Source organism: Macaca mulatta, chromosome 18, assembly GCF_049350105.2.
Source record: "Macaca mulatta isolate MMU2019108-1 chromosome 18, T2T-MMU8v2.0, whole genome shotgun sequence".
Lineage (NCBI taxonomy): Eukaryota > Metazoa > Chordata > Mammalia > Primates > Cercopithecidae > Macaca > Macaca mulatta.
This window is the reverse complement of record NC_133423.1, coordinates 38,899,536-38,927,296: the sequence shown is the minus strand read 5'-3', so window position 1 is coordinate 38,927,296 and position 27,761 is coordinate 38,899,536. Positions and strand designations below refer to the sequence as shown.

The window sequence follows — 27,761 nt, the reverse complement described above, 5'->3', positions numbered from 1 at the left end:
ACAAGATGTAAACAAATGTGTATCATAAAAGATATAACATTTTACTGAAAACTATAAAACAAGACATGAGTAAATAGCAAGTTACATATGTTTCTGGATGAAAAATCTGATCATTATTACATTAGTTATTTCCAAATCAATGATTAATTTTAGACAATTCTAATCAGAGTAAATTTTAAATGATTAAAGATTTTCTGGGGTGAAAAAAGAAATTTATATGGAAGAATAAATATAAAAGAATCCCAAGAAATTTTGGAAAAGGATAATAAATACTAGCAGTTACTATAAAGCCTGATTTAAAATCAGTATAGTACTATCTGACATTGGAATGGACAGATCAGTGTAACAGAACATAGAGACAGCACCTATCTGGGTATATTTGAGGAATAAATATAAAAATAAAGCCACTTCTCAAGCAGCATATTAGTTACTAAATAGTGTGAAACTATTGCCAGTACTTTTAGTAGAACAGAAAATGTTTTTCTTCTCTTACATCAAACTGGTGGACAGTGGTTGATTCTGGTGATGGAACTGAAGGCAAAGGAGGGTGAAGTCATCACATCTTATATAATTCAAAAATAAAAGGCCACAGGTGGCTGTAAGGATTTTGTCATCATTTTTTCTTCAGGTATTTTTAAATATAACAAAGGTGGGTTACTCAAACACAAGTCTTTTTATACAATTGGAGGTTTTGAGCTGATCTTTCAAATTATCATTTCCCTTAAGACTGATTGTATTCTTCACTTTGTGACTAGTACCAGTAATCACTTGTCATCCAAGCCAAAAGTCTCCCTATCACCCTCAACTCCATTTCACTCCCTGTCAAAATCCATTCAATCACCAAGATCTGTAATTTCTACCTTCGTAATAGATTTGGAATCCATCCTCCCTTCTCCACACCCACCACCACACTTTATGTCAGGCTCACATCATTTGTCACCTGAAAGTAGCCTCAGGTTTGCTATTTTCTGGACACCTGTTTGCTCTCCCTCCTCTCTAGACCCCATAGTGTTGTCAGAGTGATTTTTTCAGAACCAGATCTGATGATGTCAATTCACTGCTCAGATTCTTCTCCATGTGGTCCTTCCTTCAGCCTCAACTGTGACATCCCATCCTGCCTGCCTACCTGCACTTCCCTCCAAGTTCACTTCCTCAGCTGCATGGTGGATCAAGCTTTTGGACTTAGCGTGCTTTTTACCCAAGTATATTTTCACATGTATTTCGCACCTGCTTGTCCTTCAAAACTCACTAGATGCTTCACTTCTAGGAAGCTTTCTCTTATCTGAGTTTCACTCAGATGTCTTTTCTCTAAACACATTTGGACACTCTTCCCAATAAACTTGAAACAAAGACCATGCTTTGTCTTGAACTTCTGGATATTTCACACAGTGCCTGCTACATATTACTCAATAATAAGTGAGTGGGTGAATGTAAAATATTCATAGCTGGGTATTTGTGAGAAATGTGTAACACTTACATAGTTTGATTCTTCACTGATTTTCATCATTATGTACAAACTCTAATTTCAGATAAATGAGCCAGAAATATCTGCTGCTCTCTGTTGTATTTTTTCGTAAATGTAGAATGCATCCCTTTTTGCTTATGTACAATATGAAAATGAAAGCCCTAGTTTTCTAGAAGACAGCTTGGCATAAGATTTTAAAGTTACAGCGGTGTTTTTGTTTGTTTGTTCTGGGACAAACCAATAGGTCTGTAGTTTTGAGAGCATACAATTTGAATCCACTTTGAGGAAAACGAGCCTAAAGATTTCATTTAGCAAGGACTAAGATCTCTGTCTCCCCATACAGAATAAGTTTTATGGTTTGAGTGGCCATGGAGATTATTCAGTGTAAGGTAGCTGATCAAATGCCTCATGGTAGAATATTACAAAGTTCTAGTGACGTTTTGTGATAGTTGAAGCTGGTATCCTTAAACTCTAAATTGAGAGAACAGTTCCCAGATATGGAAGGGCTGGTGTCTGCAGCTGCTCCTTGAAAGCCACATTAAGAGTATTTGCTCTAAGAGTCAGGATTACTCTCACTATTTCAAGAAGTCAGCAGTTTTTAAACAAAACCAAACTTCACTATATTTTCTCTGTATTCTGTTGGACATGCCAACTTTCTACCCTATATAGGCATCTTAACTTCCTGGTGGTTGTTGCCAAATCAAGAACTTGATAGACAGAGACCATGCTTGTCTAATTGTTGGGCCAAAAAAGGGCTGACTCCTATCTGTAATCTGGAATTGGGATTCTGCAGCTTCTCTGAGCAAGAGAAAATCAGGGAAGGGAGGAATCTTGATGGTTTTTTTAGGATAAACTTTGGGCATGTCATCGAGGGTCTCTTCCCTAAAAAGTACATTACATTTTCCCCTCATTTTCCTTTTGAGTTATAATCAATGTGAGGCAAAAGCCAGTGTACAAAGGTGCAGAGAGGATGTGGATTCTGGTGAATTATTTTAGTATTTACCTTTGTTATCACTAGGAGTAAGTATGTTGATATCGAGGATTGGAGGACATAGGGGAAGAAAGATTCCCTATCCTTAGATCTGCCAGTTTAATTGGCTTAGATTTAGGAGACACATATTTTAAGGATTACAATTCATTGTTGTGGTTTTCAAGGAGTAGAGCTGTCAAAACTCCCTTTTAAGAGTGTTGTCTATGTATTCATTGACTCCTGTTAGACTTCTACATTCTTTTTCTATCGAAGCAGAAAAAATAGTAGTTAAAAATAAAACATGAAATAAGAACATTAGGTTGACACAAAACTATTAAGATGAATAGAAAATGCATATTAAAAGTAAACAAAAAGACAAAATGCGTTAAAAATTACAAAACAGTGTTGAACTGGAAGAACTTGTGGTAGTAACAAAATCTGTAGAATAGCTAAGAGTACAAACTATATGTGAAATGCTAAATGAGAAAACATTTGTTAAATTAATGAGTATGACACATGAGTAATAGGTCTCCATAAAGTTTAGTCATTATTAGGAACAAGAACAAAATCTATAGGGTTTAAAAATTTTTAATGATACAAATCAATAAGTAAATATTAGTATGAATAACTGATTTTTCCATTCATAGAGGGGAAAATGTTAATGTTCATTATTAAAATTAGTAATGAGAGATTAGGGGAGGGCTTGACTGTAAAGGGGCAGCCTAAGGAAATTTTGGCGGTGATGGAATTTTTCTGTATTTTGACAGGAATGATGGATACCAAAATTTTACTCTATCAAAACCCATAGAGCCATGTACCACTAAGTAAATGTTGCTGCATATCAATTTTTAAAATAAATTAAAAATGTATATTCCCAGCCTGGGCAACACAGGGAGACCCCATTTCTACAAAAGTTTTCTTTTAAAAATTAGCCAAGTGTAGTGGTGTGTACCTGTGGTCCCAGCTACTCAGAAGACTGAGGTTGGAAGATCACTTGAGTCCTAGAGGTTAGGGCTGCAGTGAGTCAGAATTGCACCACTGCACTCCAGCCTGGGTGACAGAGTGAGAACCTGTCTCAAAAAAAAAAAAAGGAGAATATTGTCAAAATATTAGAAATAGGATGGTAAAACACTATAAAGTAGAGTTAAATGGTGAATAGAAGTGGTTTTCCACTATGATAAATAAACAAATAACCTTTAAAGTTTATAGAGGTGAGTGGCCTAAGGGAAGTGATGTCCTTTGGTGAGAACACGCCCTGTCTATAGAATTGAACACATTTATAAGTATCAGACCTGCCTGGAAAGGCAGAGTGTGGGTATATCAATTGCCTTATATAGTTTGCTGTAAAGAAATATAGGCTGTTAAGGACTAGAACAAAACTCTAACAAAACGATCCATAAAATGCAGCATGCTAAATGGAGAACAAATATGTGAATATTTGTCAAAAGTTACAACTGCGTGACACAACTTGGCAGTGCCATCTATAGCAGATAGTATGTGGTGGTGACTGCTTGCATTTCCAAGATCTGGCACAGACAAATCTTGCTGTCCACTAGGAGGAAAACAAAGTATCCAGTAGATGACTGGAGTGAGGTGAATGAAGGGAAAATCACAGGTGAAGAAGGTAGAGAGATAAGCGGAAAGAGAGATCATTTATGGCCTTTTAGGCCATTGTAAAGGACATGGCCTACAATGTGGTTTGGGAACACCTTGGGGGGTTTTGAGCAGAGCAATAACATGATCTTAATTGTAGTTTTGTATATATATGGTGACACTATATCTCTATTCATACACATTTATTTTAAATACCACCTATATGCTGATGGCTTCTACATCCATGTATATCTAGCTGTGACCTTTCACCAAAATTCCAGACTTACGTACCCAACTACTTCCTTGAGATAGCCACAGGTTTGACTAATAGGCATCTCACATTGAACATGACCCAAGGAGATCTCACCTATTTTTCTTCATTTCGGTCCATCAATCAACAGTTACTAAGTCAAAGACCTATGGGTTATGATTAAATCTCCCTTTTCCTGCACCACTCACATCTACTCTATAGCTCTGTTAACTATACGTTACACATGTCCTAAATCTATCCACTTTATATCATCTTCACAACAGCCACCTAGACAAGTGCCAAAGCAATTTTACGGTCTCCACGTTTCATTCTATGCCTGCTCTCCAAACTTCTTTTAACCCAGAAAAATAGAGTGATCTTTCAGTAATATCAATGAGACCACACTTCACACCTTCCATCCCTGCCAGTCAAGACCATTTAAGATCTTCTCCTTCTACGTAGAATAAAACCTAACTTTCTTACTTATCTTGACTTGCCTTGCCTACAGTAACCTGGTCTGTAAGTGACTCACTCTCTTTTTTCTCTTTTTATAATTGTTTACAATTATGGACAAATAGACATAACCTAAAATCTACCATCCTAACAATCTTTAAGTATACAGTTCAGTGGCGTTAAGCAAGTTCATGTTGTCATGCAGCCATCACCACCACCCACCTCCAGAACTCTTTTCATCTTGCAGAAGTGAAGTGCTGTACCCATTAAAAAAAATCTGCCAACGTCCCCAACCCCCAGCCTCTGGCAACCACCATTCTCTTTTCTGCATGAATTTAACTTCTCTGGGTACCTCACAAAAGGAGGTTTATGCAGTTTTTGTCATTTTTTGTGATTGGCCTATTTAATTTACCATATCGTTGCCAAGGCTCGTGCATCTTGTAGCGTGTCTCAAAAATTCAATTCTTTCCTTTTTAGAGGCCAAATAGTATTCCATTATGTGTATATACCACATTTTAAAAATGCATTTATACATTGGTGGAAACTTTGGTTAGTTCCACCTTTATGCTATTGTAAATGATGCTGCTATCAACATGGATGTACAAATATTTGTTTGAGTCCCTGCTTTCAACTCCTTTTGCATTTCATACTTAGACGAGGAATTGCAGGATTATATGTTAATTCTATTTTAAATTTCTTGAGGAACCCTTATATGGTTTCTTTATAGCAGCTATGCTATCGTACATTCCTACTGGCTGACTGTCTTTTTATCTTTTTCATCCTCTCTCTCATCCTTGATGTTCCAGATGTGATGATCTTCCTCGATTTCTCTGAATATCAAACTCATCCCTGCAGTAGAGCATTTGCAATAGTTTCCTCTCCCTGCAGAGCTCACTACTCCGATGTTTGCTTGACAGGCCCTTTCAGATCATCCACCTTAGACTCAAATGGGGAGAATTTCCTGGATGAGTCAGTGATTGTCCCACCAGCATGGCACTTATCAAGATCTCACGATTGTCTTGTTCATTTATTAGGACTTATTTTTTGTCTTTCCTCTCCCAACACTATATTTTTAGTACCTAGAACTACGACTAGTATATAGGAGATACATAGTGGTTGTTGAAATGTCACAGGGATTAATATAATACATGACCTAGTGTGCCGCATGTGAACATTACACATTAGTGGAAACCTGTGTAACATGTCTACATTAATGTTACAAAGAATACCATGTCTACATATCTGTTACAAAGAATAACATGTCTACATATGTTATATATGTTACAAAGAGTAACATGACTACATACATGTTAGAGAAAATAACATGTTCTTTAGAACCAGAGCATACCAAGAGATAGTCCATAATTCAATAATATAATCAAGAGTGGCAATTGACCTAGTTTTCTTGATCATTGAGACTCTAGTAAAAATTTGAGGCCTTGTACTAGTCTGTTTTCATGCTGCTGTTAAAGACATACCCGAGACAGGGCAATTTACAGAAGCAAGAGGTTTAATGGACTCACAGCTTCATGTAGCTGGGGAGATCTCACAGTCATGGCAGAAGGTGAAAGGCACATCTCACATGGTGGCAGACAAGAGAAGAGAACTTGTGCAGGGAAACTCCCCTTTATAAAACCATCAGATCTATATTCATTGTCATGATAATAGCATGGGAAAGACCCATCCCTGTGATTCAATTACCTCCCTATGGGTACCTCCCACAACACTTAGGAATTGTGAGAACTACAATTCAAGATGAGATTTGGGTGGGAACACAACCAAACCATATCAGGCTTCATTAATTTAAACATTTCAGGCAAAATGTGCTCTTTGGTTTCAAATTAACTCAATAGCTACTCTACTACTCCTCTGTGCTTCATATGTGCAAGCAGTGTCTTAGAGATACTTGTAAAATGTTTCATGTACTTCTAAGCAGCAAATTTCAGTTGCAGACTCCAAATAAGTAATAGTCATATTATATATCTTCCACAGCAAATTTTCTAAATTAATATTTTATAGTTCATTCCAATAGTAACCACTTTCCTAATCCATAAGGTCATCTATGTTAGAGAAAACTCACTCAGGTAGCATAAAAGGAAAATTGTTATTTCTGCCTTTGTATTAAGTGAGTGGGCATAAATTGGCTATCATGGATTATGAACAATCTCCTGGCATAGTTATCATGATGATGAGGCCATATATTATGAATGGCTTGGGTCTAATACTACCTCGATAGGAACTGTCCTTTTGGTCCTGTGAGTTTAATTTGGTGATAAAGGGTCATTAAGGCTGGGCATGTAGACTCACATCTATAATTCCAACACTTTAGGCGGCCAAGGCGGGTGGATTGCTTGAGTCCAGGAATTCAAGACCAGCCTGGACAACACAGCAAAACTCCATCTCTACAAAAATATAAAAATAAAATAAATAGATAGATAAATAAAATAAATAGATAGATAAATAAATTAGCTGGGCATGGTGATGCCTGTATGTAGTCCCAGCTACTAGGGAGGTTGTGGTGGGAGGTTGACTTGAGTCAGAGGATTAGAAGCTGCAGTGAGCTGTGATATCACCACTGCAATCCAGCCTGGGAGACAGAAGAAGATCCTGTCTCTGTCTCTCACACACACAAACCTAATTAGTATTTAGATGAAGAGGCAACATATCTTCTTATGTACTAACTTTTTTTCTAATATTAAAAATTATTTTGAGGCTTGCCTCTAGGATTGAAACATTTTCATACAGTGAAGGATAAAGGGGAGTCTTACATTTTAAAAGCTCCTCTTTTTCAAGAGCCAGTTGGTGTATGCATTACAATGATATGTTTAAAGCGCCGATGAATAAAATTCTGTAGTTACTAACTTAACCAATTTGCAAGAGAACTATTCGTTGGTTTTCAGAAATATGGATAGTTACTGTTCTGAAAACATTTTAACAGTTTAAACGGTTTTCCCTTTTATTCTAAAAGATGTTAAATATTGTCATTCAAATCATTATGATTTCGTATTGCTTTTAAAAAGTCATAAATGCAGAAGATCTAGTTTATTTTCTTAGTGTATGATTAGGCAGATTATCTTGTTGTTTTAAAAGTCAGTGCAAAAACTTCAAATGTGCTAAACAGCACTGACTGAGAGTCCATTACATTTCAAGGGCACTGGTGAGACTGTGGCAATAGGGTTGAAAAGTATTAATCCATCCTTTTCATCTCTTTTATTACTTTTACTTAGAGTTTATATTAGGAAATACTTCACAAACATCGTGTTTCTGCCGTTAAGGCTTATATCCACATTTGAGACATAATTTTTTATGATGTCTTTGCATATTATATCATAGGCTTTTTTAGGGCAGACAAATAATAGCTTCGCTTTTTGCTCACAAAGGGCCATCTTTGGGGAAAAAGCATCTTTAGAAAATTCTGTCGATGTGGCAACTTTAGAATCTTTTGAAAAGCTTTAGAATCTTTTGAAAATGGTACCTATTTTGAAAACTTTAATAAGAACATGCTTCCATCTATCACTTAAGCTGGAAGTGGGAATGCTGCATATGAATAAGAGTGGTGGGGACTGTGCCAGTTTTGGGTACTACATTGAGGAAAAAAAGTAATATTACCTCTAGTCATCAGATTTCCTTGCATAATTTGGCATATGTTACCTTCAGAGATTTTCTAAATCACTGGACACAGACATTTCTGGAACATAAATAATGAACAGAATCACTTGAATAAAATTCAAATCACTGATGTTTTTGAGTACTTATTAATTGCCAAGAAGTGTGTTAAGCACTTATTGAAGTTTGGATGGGCATATTCTTTCTTACATATCTTTGCATAATACTTCCCTGATTTTCAAAGAAGAGGCTACATGTGCTTGTATTTAGCCAATCAAAATATTTATCATAATCTATTGTAACTGCCTTTTTACTTGCCTATTTCTCATTAGTCTATAAACTCCAATAGTCCAGGTTTTGTGTCTGCCATATTTGTTCTTCCTATATCCTGAACATTATAGGTACCGAGGCTCAAATCTCAAACATAATAGGTGTTGTATAAATATTTGTTAATTGGCTGGGTGTGATGGCTCAAGCCTGTAATCCCAGCACTTTGGGAGGCTGAGGCAGGTGGATCATGAGGTCAGAAGTTCAAGATAATCCTGCCCAAGATGATGAAACCCCATATCTACCAAAAATACAAAAATTAGCCAAGTGTGGTGGCAGGCACCTGTAATTTCAGCTACGCAGGAGGCTGAGGCAGATAATTGCTTGAACCCAGGAGGCAGAGGTTGCAGTGAGCCGTGACCGTGTCACTGCTCTCCAACCTGGGTGACAGAGTGAGTCTCTGTCTCAATAAATAAATAAATATAAATTGAATAATGATTGGTGTCCAGAAAAAAAAAATATTTTTTTAGGACTAGGAAACAGGGAAGAATGGCAACATAAAAATCAGAACAATTTATTATTAAAACTTACTAATTTTCAACACACAATTCCTTTAAAAGAAAATGTATGTCGGGGTGGCATGCACATTCTCTTTTTAATATCTAGCAATATTTCAGAATTTATTTGCTACTCATAATGAGTATGATTGTACGAATTATCTCATTAAATCTTTTCAACACCATATCTTCATTCTACAGGTTAGGGAACTGAGGCTTAAAGAGGATAAATAATATCTCAAAATCTCACAGACAGTTAGCATATAGTACAAGTTTGAACTCTGCTCTTTCTTACTTCCAGAGCTCAGGCTTTGAGTCAATCAATATTTGGAATGCCAACTTAATCAGAAGGGAAACTCAGAGAAGTGAAATATTTTCATGAGGACACAGAGCTAGTAAACGACAGAACGTGGCATTACTTTTCACAGGTCCAAAGGTTGTGAGACGTTAATCCAGGCCACTTTCTTCTTTCTTTTAATAATAAATGCATTTTTCACTGATTTAATAAACCATGAATCAAGTACAATCCTAATCATGCTGGACAGATCATGGCCCTTAACTGTTTCTCCTGACAATTACATAAGAAAGACTGGTTAATTTGTTTTTGTTTTTAGTTAAATCGGAGTAAATAATCATTGGATAAGACAGCATTGACGTTTTATTCTCCATTCTATTATTCTTACATCTGCCTTGGTTTTTACCCTTCATTAATGATACCTAAGAAGAAACATGTAAAAAGAAAAAAGCCCAAATAAGACACTCTTTGAATAAAGATGCATTGATGCTACCTACCATGGCCATGGAAAGAACTTGGTATTCTTGTGTGCTTAAGAAATTTTGTGACAGTGAAATCCAACGTAGAAAATGTATCACATGCTGAAATAAAGAGTGACTTGGGCAATAGGTGATGCATTATTTGTCTTGCTTAAATGGTGTTCTGCCATGCTACATTTTCTGTTATGAGACATGCTGATGATGCCTCTTTTTGAATGCTAGAATCTCAAGTTCCTGATCAACCAAGCTCTCTCCATGTGAGGCCCCAGACCAACTGCATCATCATGAGTTGGACTCCTCCCTTGAACCCAAACATCGTGGTGCGAGGTTATATTATCGGCTATGGTGTTGGGAGCCCTTACGCTGAGACAGTGCGTGTGGACAGCAAGCAGCGATATTATTCCATTGAGAGGTTAGGTGAGTATCTGCGATTTGTTTATTCTATTAAGGGGAATTAATGATTTATTTTAAATAATTCTATTTCTTGGAAAACTGTTCCATGGGATTGTGGTTTCAACTTACAGCATGTGTTAACTCTGAAAGCAGCTCTCTATCAACACACACACACACACACACACAGAGACGCACACATACACATTTCTTCTTTGAATTTGGAATTTCAGGAATTAGATCAAGAGAGATCTGTAATGGGAGTTGCTCTGGTGTGTGCCCTTGCTTATGGGTTATAGGATACAAAAAGTGCATTGGGCCATTTTTCTTTTTCCAGTGGTCAATGGAAACTTCTGATCCTAATAATTTCTGTAAAAAGAAAGTCAACACATTTTTCATCTTTGTTCTCACTGGGAAAATGTTCTGTTAATTTTTCTTTAACCTTGAATTATCTAGTCATAGCGCCTTCTTTTCCCTTAACATTCACAAATATGAATGTTAAAGACTATGTCATTATGACTGCAAAAGAAGATGAAAGAAGGAATTTTCAGTCATGACAATACATCAGAATGATCAAACTCCATCCTGCATGTTTCCCTGCCTCTACCGATCTAGGTTTTCTTATTGTGCTCAACTCAACCTCATTTTTTACTGAATACAATGCTTCAGTTGTGATATTCTGAATTCATTGAAAACTTGTTCATTGAGAGAGGTCTAATGTGTGTAAAAGTGTTCGTATTCATTTTAGATCTGATTTCCCATAGTGCTGTAGGAGGTTATATTATTAACACAGAGAAATAAAGTAAATATGATGTATCAGGATGCCAGTAAGTTAAATAATTTTCATAAAGCAAAATGTAAGTTGATTCTACCTGTTGATTTCATACCATATTATATGACCCCACTGGAAATGCAGCTTGATTGGGCAGGCAAGGTGTAGGGGGTGGGGGGATTTGCGATGTCTCTCACAAACAGAACATTTGTGATGAGAAGCCTGATTTGAATTTGAATAACTAAAATGCAGTAGCAAGAAAAGATTTTCTCAATAAAGGAGGAAAATTACACTGACCCATTCTCTCTATAATTGCTTCAAACACTAGTAAGAGAAACACCTACTGAAAATCTCCATAATTTTGGTTAGCTTGGCATTTAGAAATAATATTCTTTCCATCAGTTCCTGAGTTTGAATGTAAAGGCAATCACAAAACTCATATTTATGGCTGTCAAACCTATGTCAGGGGACTCCCACTTATCCATTATTCAGCATCCACCATGTTTGACAGTTCATCTTGATGCCACTCACCAGACAGAAGGAGGGAGGTCAGGAGGGAAGTCAGGACTCAGAGCAAGTCAGGAGGGAAACTGCATTGTTGACCCTATCCTTTAGATAATGATTATCTTTGTTACCCAAAAAACATTCCAAAGGTCTCCAAATTTAGTCAAGTTTAGGTGTTTGGGAGATTAACATTGGCAAATCTCCCCAAATGCTTAACAAGAAAAACAGAAAAAGTCTCTGGAAAATCTATTCTAAAGAGCTAGGAAAATTGTTAAAGGTAAAATGGGATATGAACCTGTCTCAGTAATAATTATGAATTTGCACTCTACAACTTACCTGGAAACAGTAATTACACACACACATAGATAGGTATGTAAGTTCTACCAGTTGATACTCTTTTAACATAGTCTCGTGTCTTAATATGAAATACAATAATTAGCATGTTGTTCATTAAATATCCGCATGGTTACCATGAACTGCCATTTTTCTAACATGTGTTTTCACTATTTAGCCAAAGTGTGTGTGAGAGACATACCTTAAGCTCTAATCTTTATAAAGATAAGGATTTATTCAAGTCTACGTTCACGCTGCAAATACATCACCAATTGTTTTATTTATTCTAGTGAGCATTAAAATTGACACATCAGTTTCCGTAGTAACTTTTTGAGAAGGTATTTATAACTTTGTTTAATTTTTAAAGTTTTTGAAAGGCAAAGTTGTCTAGTCATTACATATACATAATAAAGAAAAGGAAATTTTATGTTTTAAGGACTGTATGACAAGTATACAACTAAAAGTGAATTAAAGTAAGTTTAATTCATTTAAGCATAGGGTCAGTCATAACTTCAAGTATCATGGTTGTATATTAAACTATAAAAAAGTTATTTGTTGTATAATTGACCGATAAACCCCTTCATCTATTTCATGAGAAAGCAAGACTTCTAAACAGCATTTTATTTGCAGTTTTGACACCAGACACTGTGATCAGCTTCAGGACTGGAAATAGAAGAACATCTTGAGTAATATCTAATATTGCCTAATTAAAAGCAAACAAACAACTTGCCTACTATAGGCATAGAGCTTCATTAATCAATATTCATACTATTAAATATTTATAATTAGTCTATTGACATTTTACTCCTTTTAGTTCAATAGCCCTAGTGCCAGACTTGATATATGATATAGACCCACAAGATCTGAATTTAATACTTCTTAGCAAAATTAATTTGAAACCAAACCACTTTTTAAAAAACTCACTATCTACCTACCAATTGATCTATTTATCTATCAAGTTATCTGTCTTTACATCTTTATTCATGTATTATTTATATACAGTACACTGTGTACGTTAAAAGTGTACTTTTTGGCGTTTTTAAAAGAGCATTATTGAGGTATAATATTTGTTTATTTTTATAATCTTTTCTCTAATTTATCTCAGTAATACTTTATAGTTTCAAGTGTAAAGGTCTTCAATGTTTACATTAAACTTATTCCTAAATAATATATGTAGGAATATACATATATTAGAAATACCCCCCCAAAATGTGTGTGTGTGTATATATATATATATATTTGGAAATATATATTTGAATATATGTACATATATTTAGGATTATTTAAATTATACACATATATTTGAATATTTCTAAATATATGTACATATGTATATAATATATACATATATATTTGGATTATTTTAAATAGAACTGTTAAAATTTATTTTAAATCAATTTTTACTATAGTAGATTTATAGATGGATTATATAATATATAGATGTATTATTGTGTTTATAAATGTATAGAATACAAGAGATTTTTTAATGCTAACCTTGTATCCTAATACCTATTAAATTTACCTATATATTCCATTAGTGTTTTAGATTATGTAAAATTTTCCATTTAGTCAAACATATCTATGCAAAGAGAAAGTTTTATATTTAGTTTCTTATCTCTGTCTCTTTTATGTCTTTCTGTTGCCTTACTTTAGTGGTTAGGATCTGTAGTAAAATACTGAATAAAAGTGCTGAAAGCAGGTATCTTTCCCTTGTGTCTGATCTTAAGATAAAAAAAGTTAGTCTTTACCATGAAATAGATTATTACCTCTGGGCTCTTTATCTAAGTCTTTTGTGAGATTGAGGAAATGTTATACTCTTTCTAGTTTTCTAGAAATTCTGGTCATGAATATTCATTGAATTTTATTAGACAAATTTCTATCTTTTGAAATTATTTTTTTTCTTTTTTAAAAATACAGTGAATTACATTGATTTATTTTTTAAGGGTAACAAACCTTGAATTTCCTGTATATATCCTGTGTGGCCATCATGTATTATCCTTTTCTTATGTCGTTTGATTTGTTAATGCTTATTAAGGATTTTTTTGTGTGTGTGCCTATATTCAGTAGGTTATATTCGTCTACAATTTTCTTTTCCTATAGTGTCTATATCCTGTTTCTCTTTTACTCCCATTAGATTGGCTCATAAAATGAGCTGGACTATATTTACTCCCCTTCTATTACAGAAAATTTGTGTAAAAATGGATTTTATTTATTTTTTAAGTATTTTATAGATTTTACTAATGAAATCATCTGGACCTGAGTTTTTTTTTATAGGAAGGCTTTGATAATAGATTTAATTTTTTAAACAGATAGAGGCCTGATTTACGTACTCTCTTGTATTGATTTTGGTAAGTTAAATTTTTAATAAAATCCATACATTTCATTTTGTCTCTTGTCGACACAGAGTTATTCATAATGTTCTCTTTATCTGTTATCTATGGTTATTAATTGCTTTTTCATTTCTGATATTGGTCTTTTCTGGTTCCTTTCTTTTTTTGTGATGTCTAGACAGGGGTTTACTAATTTTGTTGATCTTTTCAAAAAAGAGCCTTTGACATTATTAACTTTTCTATTATCTATCTCTGTTTTATTTCTTTCATTTCTGTTGTTATCTTGACTGCTTCCCTCCTGATACTTATTTTAGATCTCATCTTCTATTTCTAATTTATTGACATATGAACCTTATAATGTATGCATCCATTGTTGTTCCTCTAGGTATCATTTTATGTGCATTCCACAAATTTTGATATGTTGTATTTTTATTACCATTTAGTTCAAAACATTTCCTAATTTTCCTGTGATTTATTATTCTCCCTAAGTTATTTAGTAAGGTGGTACTTAATTTTCAAATTTTGGGATTTTCCTAGTTATCTAGTTATTATTGGTTTTCTTTTCTTCCTCTCTTTTTTTTGGTTTTTGTTTGTTTGTTTGTTTGTTTTGTTTTGTTTTGTTTGTTTGTTTGTTTTTGAGCCAGAATCTCACTCTGTTGGCCAGGCTGGAGTGCAGTGGAGTGATCTTGGCTCACTGCTCCCTCTGCCTCCCAGGTTCAAGCAATTGTCCTGCCTCAATTTCCCAGGTGGCTGAGATTACAAGTGTGTGCCATTGTGCCTAGCTAACTTTTGTATTTTTAGTAGAGACGGGATTTCACACTGTTGTCCAGGCTGGTCTTGAATTCCTGATCTCATGATCCATCTGCCTCGGCCTCCCAAGGTGCTGGGATTGCAGGTGTGAGCCACCACACCCAGCCTAAATTTGAGTTATTAGTAGCATTTAGCAATATGTCTGATATTGCATATTGCAGAAAGGTCATATTGCATATTGCAGTGAGGTTGCAGTGAGCCAAGATCACCCCTTTGCATTCCAGCCTGGGTGACAGAGCAAGACTCTGTGTCGGGGAAAAAAAAAAAAAAAAAGGAAAGAAAAGAAATATGTCTTATAAGGGATCCGCTGACTTTTTCTATAATGGACCAGAGACTAAACACTTTAGGCTTCACAGATATGTAATAGTCTCTATCACCACCCCTCAACTCAGCTATTATAGCATGAAAGCAGCCAAAGACAATACATACATAAATAAACATAGCTGTGTCCTAATAAAACTTTATTTGTGGACCCAGGAACCTATAATTTTATATAATTTATGTATATATTATAAACTTTTACATGTTATAAAATTCCGTCTTTTTTAATTTTAGCAACTATTTAAATATATAAAAACCATTCTTAACTCGTGGGCTATACAAAAATAGTGTCCGCTCAACTGTAATTTACTGATTCTTGCTCTTAGTGATTGCTCTAGGAGATACCATCTATGTATTTAATCTTTCCCACTTTATTTAGGCTAACATCGTAGCATATCATATAAAATATAGAAACCTGCAACTGCACAGGTCTCTTTATCATATGGGCTATTAATTGTGTTGTAATGGTCATATGTATTACATGTGCTTGCATTGAAAATTCCGCTGGATAGTCTTATATATTTATTGTATTATGCAGTCATGGATTTTTTTTAAGGGGAAACTATGATGTTTTCTATTTAGCCAGATATATAACATTTCTTATGCTTTTCATTTGTATCTGAAGATGAAGTTCTTATCCAGTATTATTTCCCTTTAGACTGAAAATCTTCCTTTACCGTTCTTTGTAATTCAGTCAGGTGGCAACTTTTCTTCATTTTGCTTTATCTAAAAATGTCTTCATTCTAGTTTTTTTTTTTTTTCATGAAAAATATTTTCACTGGATATATAATTCCACATTGACAGACTTTTTTTTTCTTTTCTCCAGTTCTTTAAAGGTGTTGTTTCTCTGTATACTTGACTCTATGGTTTTTGATGAAAAAACATTAGCGTTTCAGACCATTGCAACTTAATGTAATTATACATATGGTTGAATTTTATTTTTGTTTTCCGTTTATCAGATTGCTTTTTTGTGTCCCTGTTTTCCCTTTCCTGACTTCTTTTGGATTATTTGATTTTTTTTTGTTTTAAGTTTTATTATTATTATTATTATTTTTTCCTGAGATGAGATCATGTTTTGTTGGCCAGGTTGGAGTACTGTGGAGCTCTCATGGTTCACTGCAGCCTTGACCTCCCAGGCTCAAGTAATCCTCCCACCTCAGCCTCCAGAGTAGCTGGGAAAACAGGCTTGTGTCAACATAACATTCAAAATGTTGTTTCCCTGTAGTAATATAAACTTTTTTATTTTTTTGCTGGGTGCTTTTAAGACTTCTTTGAAATAATTGATTTCCAGCAGCTAGATTATCTTATATAGAGGCATAGTCATTTTTTACTATATCTTGCCTCTGTGTTTCATGCTTGTTAAATCTATAAATTTATGTTTTCACCAATTTTGGTCATTTTGTCTTCAAATATTTTTCCCCACTATTCACCACATTCCTTCTGACACTGTAATCATGTGTATTTTAGACATTTGAATTTTATCTTATACATTCTCAGAACTGTGATGTTTTCTTTTGTTTTTTAACCTTTTTACTCTTTTCTTGATATTGAATGCTTTATCTATTATCATGCTTACTGATAAATTCCTTCATTACCTCCATTTCATTGTTAGGGTTATATGGTAAAGGTCATTATATTTTAAAACATTGTCCTCTTTTTAATTTTAAAATCTCCATTTTTTCTACATTTTCTACTACTCTGTTGAGATTTTCTATATTCCTTGCAAGTACAAACTACCTCTGAGAGTGTACTTATAAAAGTTACTTTAGCATGTTTCTCTGATAATTTTAACACTGCACCATTTGGGTTGGGCATCTATTTGCTTTTTCACTTGAAAATGGACTACATTTACCAGTTTTTTTTGTATGTTGTATAATTTTAGACTATATGTCGGGCATTGTCAATGTTAAGTTGTAGAATCTGGGTTTTATTACAATCCTTGAAAAATTTTTGATATATTGGTTTTAGAAGGCAATCAACAGTTAGATTCAGATTGTAAGATCGATTTTGCTTTCTCTAGGCAGCAATTAAAATCTTGGTTAAGTTTCCTAAGCCTTTGCTCTGCTTAGTGGTTAGATAGAGATTTATGCAAATTTTTACTCAGAATCAGGACACCTCTGTCTCCAGAACTCTTTTCTGTATACTTTTTGTAACTGTTTCCCTCATCCCCTGCAATGTCTTTCAGTGATTCTTCTGGCAGAAAGTGGAGAGGGTTTCTACTGGAGTGCCAGCTGACGGTACTGACGTGCTTTCCATGCTGCAAAGTTTTCTTGGAGCGAAAGAAAACTAATTCCAATGTTAGTCGCTTCACCAAGATCTTAATTCCAAATCCGCCTAGTTTTGTAAAATACTCAGACCTCATATTGTTGGGATTCTGGTTTTGGCGGAGATTGTTTTGTATCTTGTTTAGAACTTGCGGCTGTTATCAGTGGGATGGATAAGCTAAAAGGAGCTTACATAATCAGAGAATAATTGGAACCTCGCAGTCCCATTTTAAATATTTTTGGACAGCTGTTATTGTGAACATTCTTGATAAAAATAAGATGACTTCCTGGGCAGTGTATTTAACATCTGAATTACATTTGGCACTATAGCACTTATTTACTAACAACATGTATTAGAGGAACTAAAAATGACTCTGAAATATATAATTTAGTTGCTATATTAGTCTGTTTTCATGCTGCTAATAAAGACATGCTTGAGAATGTGCAATTTACAAAAGACAGAGGTTTAATTGGACTTACAGTTCCATGTGGCTGGGGAAGCATCACAATTATGGTGGAAGGCAAGGAGGAGCAAGTCACATCTTACATAGAGGGCAACAGGCAAAAAGAGAGCTTATGCAGAGAAACTCCCCTTTATAAACCATGAGATCTCATGAGACTCATTTACTATCAGAAGAAGAGTGCAGGAAAGATCTGTTCCCATAATTCAACCACCTCCCACTGGATTCCTCCTACAACATGTGGAAACTGTGGGAGTTACAATTCAAGATGATATTTGGGTGGGGAAACAGCTAAACCATATCATTCTGCCCTTGGCCCCTCCTAAATCATATATCCTCACATTTCAAAACCAAGCATGCCTTCCCAACAGTCCCCCAAAGTATTATTTCAGCATTAACTCAAAAGCCCACAGTCCAATGTCTCATTTGACACAAGGCAAGTCCCTTTTGCCTATGAGCCTGTAAAGTCAAAACCAAGTTAATTATTTCCTAGATAAAATGCAGAGACAGACGTCAGGTAAATACAGCCATTCCAAATGGGAGAAATTGGCCAAAACAAAGGGGCTATAGTCCCCATGCAAGTCCAAAGTCCAGAGGGACAGTCAAATCTTAAAGCTCCAAAATGATCTCTTTTGACTCCATGTCTCACATCCAGGTCACACTGATGCAAGAGGTTGGCTCCCATTGTCTTGGGCAGCTTCTCTCCTGTTGTTTTGCAGGGTACAGCCTCCATCCTGGCCGCTTTTATGGGCTGGCATTGAGTGTCTGTGGTTTTCTGAACACATGGTACAAGCTGTCAGTGAATCTACCATTCTGGGGTCTGGAAGACAGTGGCCCTCTTCTGACAGCTCCACTAGGCAGTGCCCCATTAGGTACTCTGTATGGTGGCTCCAGCCCCATGTTTTCCTTCCATACTGCCCTAGCAGAGGTTCTCCATCAGAGCCCCTCCCCTGCAAGAAACTTCTGCCTGGACATCCAGACATTTTCATACATCCTCTGAAATCTAGGTGGAGGTTCCCAAACCCCAATTCTTGACTTCTGTTCACTGGCAGGCTCAACACCACATGGAAGCTACCAAAGCTGGAGGCTTACACCCTCTGAAGCCATGGCCCAATCTCTATATTAGCACCTTTTAGCCATGGCTGGAGCAGCTGGAACACAGGGCACCAAGTCCCTAGGCTGCACACAACACAGGGACCCCGGGCCCAGCCCACAGAACCACTTTTTCCTCTTAGGCATCCAGGCCTGTGATGGGAGGGGCTGCACTGAAGACCTCTGACATGCCCTGGAAACATTTTCTCCATTGTCTTGGTGATTAACATTTGGCTCCTGGTTACTTATGCAACTTTCTGCAGCTGGTTTGAATTTCTCTTCAGAAAATGGGATTTTCTTTGCTATCACATTATCTGGCTGCAAATTTTGCAAACTTTTATGCTCTGGTTCCCTTATAAAACTGAATGTCTTTAATAGCACCCAAGTCACCTCTTGAATGCTTTGCTCCTGAGAAATTTATTCTGCTATATACCCCAAATCATCTCCCTCAAGTTCAAAGTTCCACAAATTTCTAGGGCCGGGGCAGAATGCCACCAATCTCTTTGCCAAAACATAACAAGAGTCACCTTTGCTCCAGTTCCAACAAGTTCCTCATTTCCATCTGAGACCAACTCAGCCTGGATTTTATTGTTCATATCGCTATCAGCCTTTTGGGCAAAGCCATTCAACAAGTCTCTAGGAAGTTCCAAACATTTCCACATTTTCTTCTGAGCCCTCCACACTGTTCCAACCTCTGCGTGTTACCTAGTTCCAAAGTCACTTCCACATTTTCAGGTATCTTTTCAGCAACCCACAACTCTCGGTACCAATTTGCTGTATTAGTCTATTTTCACACTGCTTATAAGATATACCCAAGACTGGGCAATTTACAAAAGAAAGGGGTTTAATTGGACTTACAGTTCCGTGTGGCTGGGGAAACCTCACAATCATAGCTGAAGGCAGGAAGAGCAAATCACAACTTACATGGCTGACAGCAGGCCAAAAGAGAGCTTGTGCATAGAAACTCCCTTTTTCAAAACCATCAAATCTCATGACACTCATTCACTATCACGAGAACACTGCAGGAAAGACCTGCCCCCATAATTCAATCACTGCCCACCAGGTTCCTCCCACAATATGTGGGAATTGTGGGAGTTACAAGTCAAGGTGAGATTTGGGTGGGGACACAGCCAAACCATATCTGTTGCAAAAATAAAACGCTAGAGGAATCTTCTCACTAAAGTTGAACTTCTGACTAGTAATTTTAAAAAACTGAATTTGGCTTAGGCATTTAAATAATCATTTTATAAAGTATAGTGTTCAACTTCTTAAACAATGGAAAAGATAAAAAGTAACATCAAATACATTTACAATTCATGAGAATCAGAGAACAAACCTGATTATGTACAAATATACAGATATAGCCATGTTTTTCCAACTGATAGTAAACAAACATGGCAAACATTCCTGTGAGGATTTATGTTCTTCCAATTCTAATTAGCCCATGTAAAACTATCACATCTTAATGAAAATGAATAGAACTCGTTCACCACCATTGATGTGGATTAACAAAGACGTATAGGGAACTAAGTTCTTAGAATTTAGCATTGCCCTAGAAAGGAAGACTATACAATTAAAACTTCTAGGGTTTTATATCTATTACTCCTGAAATGTTTTAACCATTAGAGTACATAAAGATACTTAGGTTATATCCATGAATAGTAATTATAATTTCCTTTTATTCTTATCCTTTCAATGATGCTTATTAGAGGACATTGTCTTAGTAGACTAGCAATTTAAAAACATAGGCTAAGCATACAAAAAAGTAAATAAATATGGAATTAAATAGAACTCTTAATCTGAGTGTAGATCCATATTTTTCTCCTTTCTGTAATGTTTAATACTAGAAAAGTGATTTGAACTCTGGCTTTATAATAGCTCAGTAAAAATAGAAAACAAAAGATGCTTTTAGTCCCTATGTCATGGTATCAGAGGGTTAACAGATTTTGAAAAAAGTCACTAGAAGTTGGAAAGTTGGTAATTTAAGAGCTATAAATGTCAAACTTTATATTGTGATCATTGCAATAATAAGAAAATTTTGGCTAATTAAAAATATTCAACTTTTTTGAATAAACTCATTATCCAGTTCTAAATAGTACCAAAAATTCTTTTGTAACCCTGATTGGAAAAAATTAATTAGTACTGTTTAGTAAAAAATATGTATATAAGAAAATGAGCTTTCTATTTGTTATTAAATTTGTTGATAGTCCAGTGGTTTCAAATGAAGGTTTGAGTTCTGTCTCTAACAATGGATTATTGACCATATGTGTCACAGTAGCCTTTTCATTCCCACATTGCAGGACTCTCTGTGCCTCAATTTTCCCATCTGTTCAACATGATAGTTATACATCTTACAAGTTTTTATATAGAGTCAACTTACACAATAAAGGTAAAGACATTTGTAGTTTATTCAAAAAGTTTAAAAAGTTAAGCATATGTAAATAAGGCATTATTCTTCTTAGTTTATACATCAGTAGTTCAGCAATATGAATAATGTAGTTCCGTGGGCTTTTATTTGTGTTTTTTATAAACATTAAAGCTTTTAGTATTCTAGTTTACCTTCTTCACCTAAAAGTGTACAGTATCAAATACATTTTAAAAAATAGTTGAGGAGTCAAATTTTAAGACTCATATAACTAATCAAATGCATACAATTACTTAAAACATATTAATTTACTGAAATTAATTAGTATGAATTTAAAAATCTAAACAACATAGTGATATTCAGCTTGATGTGAAAGGCAAAAGCAGAAATTTCTAGTTTTAACTATAATATAATTCTGATTAGAAAATCTTGACTGACAGAATTAGATTCATTCAACGTGAATACTACTTGCCCAGAGAGGAGTGAGAGGGGATAAGAAAAGGTCACTCCATGAGATCATGACTCAGAATATATCAGGAAGACTGGATTTTATCTTTTATGATTTTTTCTGCGTCTAGTGTCTTCTAAACCTATAGCTATTTTCAAGAAGTCTTTAAGGACAGCCACAGGGTGATTCATTAATAATACATACTATTCTATTTGTAACTGTTTTCTCACTTTCTACACTGAGGTTCTGACGTCCAAAGCACAGGCATTGTTTTATACCTGGTGAATTTTATTTATTTTTTATTTTTTTATTTTTTTTTTCCTCAAGTAGAGTTTCACTGTTGTTGCCCATGCTGGAGTGCAATGGCGTGATCTCGGCTTATTGCAACCTCTGCTTCCGGGTTCAAGTGATTCTCCTACCTCAGCCTCCCGAGCAGCTGGGTCTACAGGCGCCCGCCACCTCGCCCGGCTAATTTTTTGTATTTTTTAGTAGAGATGGGGTTTCACCGGGTTAGCCAGGATGGTCTCGATCTCCTGACCTCGTGATCCGCCCGTCTTGGCCTCCTAAAGTGCTGGGATTACAGGCTTGAGCCACCGCACCCGGAAATACCTGGTGAATTTTCTAAGGCTATTTGAAAAACTTGGTTACAAAAGATACTAGTATTGTATGCTAGCATTGAACAGGAGAAGAAAAGATGTTCTCATTGAGTACAAATATATTATATATATATATATATATATATATATATATATATATATATATATATATTTCATTAGAAATCTCCAAATAGAGCTGTCTTCATCATTTTCCTTTTGTTAAGATAACACTTTCACATTTTATTTTGTATTTTATAATCAGAGTTGTTATTTGCAAAACAAACTGGCAAAGTATTATGTGGGTCATTCATTCTATCAACATTAAATTCAAGCATTCAAACAATAAAAATAATTTTCTTCATTGTCTCTACTTTTCAAGAAAATGTTTTATCTGAGTCAGAATAGCTTAGATCTCGTTCTTAATTCCTCATGTCAGTCCATTTACAGACAGCTACTTGGTGTGTTTCTTCTAAGCACTTTAGAAATAACAAATCTATTTCTTCATCCTCCCCACTATGTTAGGTATTATCCCAATTTTACAAATTATGTAAGACAGAGAAGTAACTAAGTAAATAAGAAAAGCCAAAGCCATTTTGTTAAATTTTTTAAAAGTTAAATGTTACATTAACACTAACAGCTAAATATTGTAATAAACAGTAAAGACTTGACTCATTAGTATAAAGAAAGGAGGCCTGGTATCAAATCCAAATCTGATCAGAACTTACAGAGAGAGCACACTATTACAGGAAAACCCCACTTTCTATATGGAAAAGCAAAATATCTTCAATTCACTAACAAAATAATATAATCCAGCTACATAGGACACAGCCTAAAGTTTCTGATTCAATACAACTGATAGCTTCAGTACAAGTCCCAAAGTTTAATCACAGCAGTATTTATTATTTATTCTGTGAGCTGTATTCATAGCTGACTTGGAGGAAAGAGACAGAAAAGCAAATGCTGTATCTGGGCATTTCCCTCTATTAAGCAATTGATTTGTGTGTTTTTCCTTTTAATTCTATTGGTTTCGGTTCTATGTGTTTTGAAGATCTCTTATCAGGTGTATAATTATTTAGGATTGTTATGTCTTGTGGATGAATACTTTATCATTTATGAGCTATCCCTTTTCGCTGGTGATACTATTGTTTATTCTGAAATCTATTTTGATATTAGTGCATCCAATCCAGACTATACATTTTTTTACTTTGGTTATCATTATACATATCATGCAGCATTATACATATCGTGCTATAATGGGTACATATATCCATTATTTTACTCTAAAACTATGTGTGTTTTATAATTAAAGTGGGTTTTTTGTTGGCAGCATACACTTGGAGTTTTCTTTATATCCAATCTGTCAATCTCTGACATTTAATCAAAGTGTTTAGACCATTTACATTTAATGTGAATATAGATCTGGTTTAGTTTATAACTGCCATCCCGCTATTCATTTTGTATGTATTGCATCTGTTGTCCCTTCTTTGTATATGTGTGTGTGTGTGTGAATTGTTTTATAAGTTTCTGCAGTTTTTATTTAATATTTTTAATCATTCATCTTACACTCTTTCTGGGCTCATTAGCTCTAACTGTTTTGCTTCCTCAGTGGTTGCTTTAAAATTTATATTATATATCTTGACCTTACCACTATTGACCTTCAGTAAATACTACACCACTTAATAATACATGGTTGATATTTCATTTAAAGTGGGGTGGTTTGGAAGAGGTTTATTTAGAGTGGAGAAAATAATATGTGAGTTAGAGACTGGCCTGACCAACATGGAGAAATCCTGTCTCTACCAAAAATACAAAATTAGCCAGGCGTGGTGATGCATGCCTGTAATCCCAGCTACTCGGGAGGCTGAGGTAGGAGAATCACTTGAACCCGGAGGCAGAGGTTGCAATAAGCCGAGATCATGCCATTGCACTCCAGCATGGGCAACAACAGCGAAACTCTACTCAAGGAAAAAAAAAAAAAAAAAAAAAGCACGTATTTGATAAAATATAAGGAGCCAATTCTAATTTTTAAAGTATGATTTAAAGACTGTAAAACCCACCAACATTATATTCAACAAGAAAATGCTAAAGCTATTTCATTAAAACCTGAACTAAGACAAAAATAGATAAATAAATAAATATCCTTTAAAGGTTAAAAAAATAATGTGTTGTCTAACTACACAGCAGTTTTGGTGTTCTTCTGTCCTCTGTATTATTTTAGATATTTGACTGGTATCATTTTTCTTACATCTTGAAGGACTTCTTTAATATTAAATATTTCTTGTAACATCATTGTTCTGGTGATTAATTTTCCATCTTTGTATATGTGAAAAAGTTTTCATTTTGCCATTAAAAATTATTTTCACTGGGCATAGAATTCTAGGCTGATAAATTATTTTCTTTCAGTATTTTTAAGGATGTTCCACCATTATTTCATGTATTGCCTTGTTTCCAACAAAACTACTGCATCCGTTCTTATTTTTGCACCACTGCACATAATATGGTTTTTATTTCTCTCTGCTTTGAAGAATTATTTCCTTGTCATGGATTTTGTACAATTTTATTTTGATATATTGGTATAGGTTTCATTATGTTTCTTCTGATTGAGAATTGTTGAGATACTTTATCAAATTTAGAAGTTTTCAATTATTTCTTTACATAGTTTTTCTTTCTCCCAATATCACCGCTCTCAACTCAGAACTCCAATTAAACAGATACTTTATTTTGTTTTATTCACTTTTTTTTTTTTTTTTTTTTTTGAGACAGGGTCTCTCTCTGTCACCCAGGCTGGAGTGCAGTGATGTGATCATGACTCAGCCTCAAATTCCTGGGCTCAAGCAATTCTTCTAACTTCGCTTCCCAAAGCGCTAGGATTTGCAGTGTGAGCTACTGCACATAACTCAGTACCACTCAGTCTCTCCTCTACCTTCTTGGATATGTATAATACAGTCATAATAACACTTTCATTGTCCATGTCTATGAATTATTTTATCTGTCTCATTTCCAGGTCTGTTTCTATTTATTATTATTTTTCTTCGTTATGAGTTGTGTTTCCCGGTTTTTATGTTTTTATTTTGTTGGGTGCTAGAGATGTTTGTGTTTTTAAAATATTCTTGCATTTTGTTCTAAGATACAGTTACGTTACTTTGAAAAGCATTAACCCCTTTTAGGTTTGCTTTTAATCTATTAGATGTTACTGGAGCACTGGGGATAATTTGTGCCACTACTGAGACAATACCATCTGAGTACTCTACCCAAATTTCTGTGAGTTACATGGTTGTCCATCTGGCCAATGAAGTGCCCACTGAGCACCAAAGATTTGTAACTCTGTTACTATTGCATGGTTTTGTCCTCAGCCTTGGGAAGTATCCTCATACACATGCACTGATAAGTACTCACATGATGACTTAAGAGGGAGAAAATCTCTGTAGATCTTCAGAGCTCTCCTGAGAAATTCTATTCTCTATTGTATTCTTCCCCAACAAACTCTAGCTACTTTAAGTCACATCAGACTTTCAACTTTGTGTCTTCAATTTAGGGAGACTGCTGGGCTTCTTCTGAGTTGTTCTTTTCTCTTCTGCAACCTGGAAACTTTCCATATAATGAGATAATGAAATCAAAGTACTCACTTTATTTTTCTTCTCTTAGAGGTAGCTGAACTGATCTTCCTCATATCCAATGTCTGAAAATTATTGTTTTACATATTTTGGACTTTTTAAAGTTTTTCCAGGCAAGAGGGATACATCCACTCCCTATTAATCCATTTTGACCAGAAGTTGGAGCTCTTTAATAAGTGATTAAACAATCATTTTATGATTTCAGTATGCCAAAACTTTTAGCTTTTTAAGAGTACGAAAAATGCCAAACTGCATTATATCTATTTCCTGATTTCTGCCGCAAGTCTCATCAAGAATGAATCCTAACTGTCATATTGTATTTTTAGAGAGTAAATTTAACTTGAGTGCTTTTAGAAATAGGTCTTTTATCCTGTGGAGAAATGAACCTTTATAACTCCCAGAGTGCATTCTAAGTTCAGTGAATTCAAGGTAAATTACAATGTTAACTTCAGCATCCCACCCATCAAAAAATCCATTCATGCATGGAATATAGAAGTTTTAAGTTTATGACATGCAAACATTTAAAATGGGAAAAATCAATGCACTTTAGCAGCCTCAAGAATAGTTGACATACATGAATAAAAAATGAATAAGCACCATGTAGAGAACATTTATTATTTTGAAACAAAGTGCATTGTAGGTATTGGTTAACAAAATTCTGCTTTGTATTTTTTGAAGCAGAGTTTAAGAAGAATTATGTAGAATGATGTTTGACCTAAAATTGAGAAAGCCTGATCACAAAGACTTCATTGAAAGAAGTCATTTAATGGTAAATGAAATTAGAAAGGAGGGTAGATTTACTCCCTGCTTTTTCCCAAAATATCTTACTCAGAGCATTTATGTACAGTGCAGCAATAGTGAACACGGACTTCAGCTGCGTTTCAGACTGCGGGATCAGAATAGATCGTTGAAAATTCATACATTGTATGCTGTATAAGCCATTCTAGAAGGAAATTCATTTACCTTGATATTATTTTATAATTTCAACATTCACACAGATAATTCCTACTTATTCTTAAGCTAACATCAGTAATTTCTGAGAATATAATTTTATTCCTAGAGTTTTAATGTGTGTGCTCTAAAATGTAGTTTTATCTCTAATTTGATTATAAATGTTTCTTATTTATGTTATTATTTCTCTGTGCCAGTAGTTTGTCCAGTTACTATGTTCTAAATGTGAGTAGAATATAGAATCTAATGAATCCAAAGGAAAATATATCTTGTTTTTTTAGCCTTTCATAAGTGCTTTGAAATTCAGTTTACTGTGTTTCAGTGCTTTTATTTTATAAATGTAGATGAATTCAATATAATATAATGAATTGTTATCTGAGTTATAATTTTATTTTCAGATTTTCTTGACCATTTAGTTGACATTAATCAAAACACTAAATGGGTAAATTTTCCATATTGCAGGCAGTTGCTTACTTAGAAAAAAAATTCTTGTGATAGATGGTATGCTAAAAGACCAGATAATTTATTATTTCTTACCAAAATTATTTTATAAAATGACTTATCGAGTCACTTTA

General features: G+C 34.7%; 1 protein-coding gene across 2 annotated transcripts in view; it reads left to right on the top strand.

The window, feature by feature from the left end:
• Positions 1-27,761, top strand: part of DCC (DCC netrin 1 receptor) — a 1,210,743-nt gene that overhangs the window by 997,689 nt on the left and 185,293 nt on the right. For both annotated transcript variants that reach the window (XM_028837901.2, XM_028837898.2), the window contains exon 15: positions 10,158-10,352. In XM_028837901.2, coding sequence (XP_028693734.2) covers positions 10,158-10,352 — 195 coding nt within the window. The remainder of the gene's footprint in view (positions 1-10,157; positions 10,353-27,761) is intronic.